This window comes from Penaeus vannamei, chromosome 34 (assembly GCF_042767895.1).
Source record: "Penaeus vannamei isolate JL-2024 chromosome 34, ASM4276789v1, whole genome shotgun sequence".
In the NCBI taxonomy this organism is placed as follows: domain Eukaryota; kingdom Metazoa; phylum Arthropoda; class Malacostraca; order Decapoda; family Penaeidae; genus Penaeus; species Penaeus vannamei.
In genome coordinates, this window is record NC_091582.1 from 9,935,745 (window position 1) to 9,943,666 (window position 7,922).

At 52.0% G+C, this 7,922-nt stretch overlaps 1 protein-coding gene across 1 annotated transcript; it reads left to right on the forward strand.

Annotated features, from left to right (window-relative positions):
- Positions 1–4,233: 4,233 nt before the first annotated feature.
- Positions 4,234–4,953, forward strand: LOC138859213 (uncharacterized). The gene is made up of 3 exons (XM_070113422.1): positions 4,234–4,529; positions 4,664–4,804; positions 4,857–4,953. Exons 1-3 carry the CDS (start codon positions 4,234–4,236, stop codon positions 4,951–4,953), a joined length of 534 nt encoding a protein of 177 aa, XP_069969523.1.
- Positions 4,954–7,922: the final 2,969 nt, after the last annotated feature.

A 7,922-nucleotide genomic window follows, 5' to 3' on the forward strand; every position in this document is an offset into this window, starting at 1 on the left:
CTCTCACTCTCGCTCTCTTTTTGTGTCTGTCTTTCTGTCTGGTTGGCTGGTTTGTTTGTTTGTGTTTTGCTTGTGTGTGTGTGTGTTTGTGTGTGTGTGTGTGTTTGTGTGTGTGTGTGTGTTCGCGTTGTCTGTCTGGCTGGCTACCTGGTAGGCTGGCTGTGTATGTATGTATGTGTGTATGTATCTATTTATATATCTATTTATCTGTATATCTATTTATCTGCCTCCATGTCTGTCTATCTATTCATAGATATATCTCTTTATCTGTCTATCCATCTATTCACCTATATATCCGCCTAGCTCTCTGTCTGTAGGTGTCTATCTAATTATCTATTTTACGCCTAACCTTTCACAATTTTTCATCTACCTAAGTACACATTTAGTGATAATGATGATAATATTTACACCTGGTCTTCCTCCTCCACCACCTCCTCTCCCTCCACCTCCTTACCCTCTATCTCTTCTTCCTCCACCTTCTCCACCTCGCGTTCTTCCACCTTCTCTTCCCTCCATCTCCTCCACTTCCTATTCCTCCACCTCCCTTTCTTCCTCCTCCTCCTATACCTCCACTTCCTCTATCTCAAACACCTCCTTTTCCTCCACTTATACCACCTCTACCTTCACCTCCACCTCTCCACCTCCTCTACCGCCACCTCTTCTTCCTCCACCCCTACCTCCTCTTCCACCTCTTCCACCTCTTCTACCTTCACCTCACTCTCTTCCTCCACCTCCTTCACCATCTCCTCCTCTTTCTCCACCTCCTCCACCAAGCCCTCCTAAACCACCTCCTCCACCTCCTCAACCTCCTCCACCACTCCCTCCTCAACCCCTCCACCACGCCCTCCTCCACCTCCTCTACCACGCCCTCCTCCACCACGCCCTCCTCCACCACCTCCTCCACCTCCTCCACCACGCCTTCCTCCACCACCTCCTCCACCTTCTCCACCACGCCCTCCTGCACCACGCCCTCCTCCACCACCTCCTCCACCTCCTCCAACACCTCCTCCACCTCCTCCACCACGCCCTCCTCCACCTTCTCCACTACCTCCACCTCCTCCACCATCTCCTCCACCACCTCCACTACGCCCTCCTCCACCTCCTCCACCTCTTCCTCCACCTCCTCCACCTCTTCCTCCACCTCCTCCACCACCTCCTCCACGTCCTCCTCCACGTCCTCCTCCACCCTCACCACCTCCACCACCTCTTCCACCTCCTCCACCACCCCTTCCAACACCTCCTCCACTTCCTCCACCACCTCCTCCACCTCCTCCACCACACCCTCCACCTCCTCCACCACACCCTCCTCCACCACCTCCTCCACCTCCTTCACCACCTCCTCCAACTCCTCCACCACCTCCTCCACCTCCTCCACCACCTCTTCCACCTCCTCCACCACACCCTCCTCCACCACCTCCTCCACCACCTCCTCCACTTACACCTCCTCCTCCACCACCTCCTCCACTTACACCTCCTCCTCCACCACCTCCTCCACTTACACCTCCTACTCCACCACCTCCTCCCCCTCCACCACCTCTTCCACCTCCACCTCCTCCTCCTCCACCACCTCCTCCACCTCCTCCACCTCCACCACCTCCTCCACCACCTCCTCCACCTCCTCCACCTCCTCCACCTCCTCCACCACCTCTTCCACCACCTCCACCTCCACCACCTCCTCCACCTCCTCCACCTCCTCCACCACCTCCTTCACCTACTTCATCACGCCCTCCTCCACCTCCTCCATCTCCTCTACCTCCCCCACCACCTCCTCCACCTCCTCCACCTCCTCCACCACCTCCTCCACCTCCTCCAGCTCCTCCACCTCCCCCACCACCTCCTCCACCTCCTCCACCTCCTCCACCACCTCCTCCACCTCCTCCTCCACCTTCTCCACCATCTCCTCCACCTCCTCCACCACCTTCTCCACCTCCACCACCTCCTCCACCTCCTCCACCTTCTCCTCCTCCCCCACCACCACCCTTCCTCCTCTACCACCTCCTCCACCACCTCCTCCTCCACCTCCTTCACCACCTCCTCCTCCACCATCTCCTCCACCTCCCCCACCACGCCCTCCACCTCCTCCACCTCCTCCACCATCTCCTCCACCTCCTTCACCACGCCCTCCTCCACCTCCTCCACCTCCTCCACCTCCTCCATCACTACCTCAACCATCTCCTCCACCTCCTCCACCTCCTCCACCTCCTCCACCACCTTCTCCACCACCTCCACCACCTCCTCCACCTCCTCCACCACCTCCTCCACCACCTCCTCCACCACCTCCTCCACCTCCTCCACCACCTCCTCCACCACCTCCTCCACCTCCTCCACCACCTCCTCCACCACCTCCTCCACCACCTCCTCCACCTCCTCCACCTCCTCCACCTCCTCCACCACCTCCTTCACCTACTTCATCACGCCCTCCTCCACCTCCTCCATCTCCTCTACCTCCCCCACCACCTCCTCCACCTCCTCCACCTCCTCCACCACCTCCTCCACCTCCTCCAGCTCCTCCACCTCCCCCACCACCTCCTCCACCTCCTCCACCACCTCCTCCACCTCCTCCTCCACCTTCTCCACCATCTCCTCCACCTCCTCCACCACCTTCTCCACCTCCACCACCTCCTCCACCTCCTCCACCACCTCCTCCTTCACCTCCTCCACCTCCTCCACCACCTCCTCCACCACCTCCTCCTCCACCTCCTTCACCACCTCCTCCTCCACCATCTCCTCCACCTCCCCCACCACGCCCTCCACCTCCTCCACCTCCTCCACCATCTCCTCCACCTCCTTCACCACGCCCTCCTCCACCTCCTCCACCTCCTCCACCTCCTCCATCACTACCTCAACCATCTCCTCCACCTCCTCCACCTCCTCCACCTCCTCCACCTCCTCCACCACCTTCTCCACCACCTCCACCACCTCCTCCACCTCCTCCACCACCTCCTCCACCATCTCCTCTACCACCTCCTCCACCTCCTCCACCACCTCCTCCACCACCTCCACCACCTTCACCTCCACCTCCTCCACCACCTTCACCTCCACCTCCTCCACCACCCTCACCTCCACCTCCTTCACCACCTCCTCCTCCACCATCTCCTCCACCTCCCCCACCACGCCCTCCACCTCCTCCACCTCCTCCACCATCTCCTCCACCTCCTTCACCACGCCCTCCTCCACCTCCTCCACCTCCTCCACCTCCTCCATCACTACCTCAACCATCTCCTCCACCTCCTCCACCTCCTCCACCTCCTCCACCTCCTCCACCTCCTCCACCACCTCCTCCACCACCTCCACCACCTCCTCCACCTCCTCCACCCCCTCCTCCACCACCTCCTCCACCACCCTCCTCCACCCTCCACCACCTCCTCCACCACCTCCTCCACCTCCTCCACCACCTCCTCCACCACCTCCTCCACCACCTCCTCCACCTCCCCCACCACGCCCTCCGCCGCCCGACCACTTTTCCTTTCGTCGCTGCCCGCGTTGGCGTTTCGTCCTTCGCCTTTCTTGCTCCTTTCGCCTTTTATGGTCTCCTTCTCCCTACTCCTTCTCCCCCTTTCGCTCAGGTGGTTCCGCGTCCTCTCTCTCTCTCGACGGATACCTTCTTGACCTTATCGTCGTTTTCATCATCGTTATCGTCGTCGGTGTCATCGCTGCTCTCGTTATTTCTGTTGATTTTTGTTGTTTTTATTGTCGTTTCTATCGTCGTTGTTGGTATTTTCGTCATCGTCTCCGTCTGTATCTTTATCTTCATCTTTATTTTAATTTCGTCTTCTTAATCTTCATCTTCATTTTCATCTTCTTCATCATAATCTTCTTCATCATCATCATCTTCAGCATCATCATCTTCATCCTCATCCTCATCATCAGCATCATCATCATCATCATCATCATCATCATCATCATCATCATCATCATCATCATCATCATCATCATCATCATCATCATCATCATCATCATCATCTTCATCTTCATTTTCATCTTCTTCATCATCATCTTCATCATCATCATCATCTTCATCTTCATCATCATCATCTTCATCTTCATCATCATCTTCATCATCATCTTCATCTTCATCATCATCACCATCACCATAATCACCTTTACATACCATAATCAATTAATTGACACAGTTTCACCTTTCATATCATCACCACCCCACAGGTCGCTTCGCTCGTAGACATCACATGAATTAGGTGACCCTCCCCCTCCCCCCTCTATGCCCAGATCCCTATGCCCAGATCCCTATGCCCAGCCCCCCTATGTTCAACACCCTATGCCCAACCCTCTATGTTCAACACCCTATGCCCAACCCTCTATGTTCAACACCCTATGCCCAACCCTCTCTGTTCAACACCCTATGCCCAACCCTCTCTGTTCAACACCCTATGCCCAACCCTCTCTGTTCAACACCCTATGCCCAACCCTCTCTGTTCAACACCCTATGCCCAACCCTCTCTGTTCAACACCCTATGCCCAACCCTCTCTGTTCAACAGTCTATGTTCAGCCGCTATGCTCAGCCCCCTTTGTATAACCCCCCCTATGTCCAGCCCCCCTATATTCCTTCCCCTATGTTCAACCGCTATGCCTAGCCCCCTATACCCAGCGCCTTATACCCAGCATCTTATGTCCAGACCCCTAAACTTTTCACCTTATGCCCAGTCCCCAATACCCAGCACCTTATGTCCAGTCCTATACCCAGCCCCTTATGACCTACCCCTTATGCCCTAAACCCTATTCCCAGCCCCCTATGTGTAGCCCCCCTATGCCCTGCCCCCTATGTCTAGCCCCCTATGCCCAGGCGTATGTCCAGCCCCTTATGACCTACCCCTTATGCCCTGCCCCCTATGTCTAGCCCCCTATGCCCAGCCCCTTATTCCCTACCTCCTATGCCCAACCCCATATTCCCTACCCCCTATGCCCAGCTCCCTATGCTCAGCCCCTATGTCTAGCCCTATACCCAAGCCCCATCCTCCTATCCTCTTCGCGCGTCCTCTACACAATAGGAAAACATTTTTTTCCTTTTTCTTCGTTCTATTCTTTTCTCCCTCGTTCCTTCTCTCCGTTCGCCTTGATAGAGGGGTCGATCTCAAAATGTCAAGATCATCCAGAAACTAAGATTCGCCGCCATCTTCATTGTCATCATCACTATCATCATCATCATCATCATCGATCCAGGTATTCATGAGCTTTTTTATCACTATGGTTATTAATTTATGCATTACTTCGTTCCTCTTAACATTGTAATACTATTATTATCCTTTTCCTTTTCATTTTCTTCATCTTCATCATCATCACCGTCGTCATCATCAATAGCAGCAGCGGCAGTGTCGTTATTCCCTTCTTCATCGTCATCTTCTTCGTCATCATCATCACCATCGTCACCCGCATCATCTTTATCTTTCTTCATCATCTTTATCTTTCTTCATCATCTTCGTCATCATCTTCGTCGTCTAGAAGTCCCCTGCCCCTCGCCTTCCTCCATCTCCTCCACCTGGTCTTCATTACCCTCCTTGGCGTCTTCCATCTCGTCTTCCTCCACCTCCTCCCTCTCATCTTCCTCCACCTCTTCCACTTCGTCTTCTTTTACCTCCTCCTCCTCCTCCTCCTCCTCCTCCTCCTCCTTCCCTTCATCTTCCTCAACCTCCTCAACCTCCTGCACCTCCACCTCGTCTTCCTCCACCTCCTCCACCTCCACCTCTCTTCCTCCACCTCCACCTCGTCTTCCTCCACCTCCTCCACCTCCACCTCTCTTCCACCTCCTCCACCTCTCTTCCTCCACCTGTCTTCCTCCACCTCCTCCACCTCGCCCCCCCTCCCTTTCAACGCCAGAAGGACCCCATCGCCAGCCACGTAAAGGCCAGAAACGAGAATCGACAGCCTGTGGTCAGCGCGGAAGGCCAGCCCGCGGTAAGGTCGAAGGTCAGGGGTTAACATGTCACTGTTGACATTTACTAGAGCAGCTTCTTGCACGAGTAGAATTGTGAGGGAGGAGGAGGAGGGGCGGGGAGAAGGGGAGAAGGGGTGGGGGTCGGGTAGGGTGGAGGGCGAACTGAATTATAGGAGGAGGAGGAGGAGGAGGAGGGGACGAGAGGAGGAGAGAGACGGGGTCGGGCGAAGAGAGTTGGAGGAGGAGGAGGAGGGGGGAGGGATATAGGAGGTTGAGGAAGCGGGGGAGGATTAGGAGGAGTCCAGAGAGCAGGATAATACTCGTTCGGCCACGAAGATTCGGGAACTGGGTCAATCTGCTCCGGGTAGAGGATTCGAACTGGTTTGGGTCGAAGGCTAATGCTCTTTATTAGGGTCGGATCCCACATCTGAATCCGGAGTATAAGCGCCCCAAATCGAGGTGCCTTTCTCGCGATCAGGACCCAATCCCGCCTTTTCCATTCGCATCAATTTCGTATTTAAGGATCAGTTTCGTCTACTCTGAAATCGTTTGTTATTTATTGGTCAATAATTTGCTCCATTTTGGGTCCAGCCTGACTTGCACGCCTTGGACTCTCTGACCCTCCGCACGCGCTCCTCCCTTTATTCTTCTTCTCTCTCTTCTTCTTCCTTCTATTCTATCCTTTGTCTTTGTCGTCATCCTCCTCCCTCTAATGTTAACCTCTTCGTCTTCTACCTCTTCCTGTTCTTCTTCTTCTTCTTCTCTTTCTTCTTCTTTTTCTTCTTCTTCTTCTTCTTTTTCTTCTTCTTCTTCTTCTTCTTCTTCTTCTTCATCGTATTATTCTTATTGTTATTATTATTCTCTTTCTTCTTCTTCTTCTTCGTCTTTTTCTTCTTCTTTTCTTTCTTCTTCTTCTTCTTCTCTTTCTTCTTCTTTTTCTTCTCTTTCTTCTTTTTCTTCTTCTTCATCCCCCTCCTCCTCCTCCTCCTCCTCCTTGTTTCCCTCCTCTTCGTCCTCCTTCCCCCTCCTATTCTCTTTCTCTTCATCATTGTTATCATCATCATTATTATTCTTTATCAATTCTTATCTTATTCCCTTCGCTCTTCCATTTCTTTTTCTTTTTCTTCTCATCCTCATCTGCTTCTTTTTTTTCTCTCTCTCTCTCTTTGCCTTCCTTCTTCCTTATCTTCCATTGTTCTGTTCTTATCTTTTCTGCACATCAGCCTCATTATCTTTTATCTTTTATCCTCTTCTTCTTATATCCTTCTTCCATTTAGACCTTTGCTTCCTCATTACATTCTCCTCCTTATTCTAAATTTGCTTAATTATATTTTTTCTTTTAATTGTCCTTCTCCGGTTTCACTTCTATTTCCTTCTTATTTCCTCTTCCGTTTCTTTCTTTTCTCTCTTCTTCCCTCTCCCTCCTCCTCTTTCTCTTTTTCCTTTGTCTCTCTTCTTTCTCTCTTCTTCTCTCCCCCTCTTTCTCCCCTTCTCCCTCTTCCTTTCCTCCTTCTTTCGTCCTTCTATCTTATTTCTTCTCCCTCCTCCTCCTTTTCCTCCTTTTCCTCCTTTTCTCTTCTCCTTCCTTATTGTTCTTAAATTTCTCTTCCTGCTCTTTATCTCCTTCCTCTGTCTGACTCCTTTACTTACTTGTCTTCTTCCTCTTTTTCCTACTCTTCCTCTTCCTACTTCTTTCCTTCCTCCTCTTTTCTCTTCTCCTCCTATTCCTCCTTTTCCTTACCTTCGTCTTCCTTCTATTCCTCCTATTATTCCTCGTCATTTTTTATCATCACCATCACATCATCATCGTAATCATTATGAACATCATCATCACCATCATAATCATATTCATTATAATTATCATCATTATCATCATCATCATCAATATCATCATCATCATCATCATCCTCGTAAGCATTGTCAACATCATTATCATCATCATCACCATTATCATCATCATCGTAATCAAAATCATCATCAATATCATCATCATCATTTTCATCATCATCCTCTTAAGCATTGCCAACATCA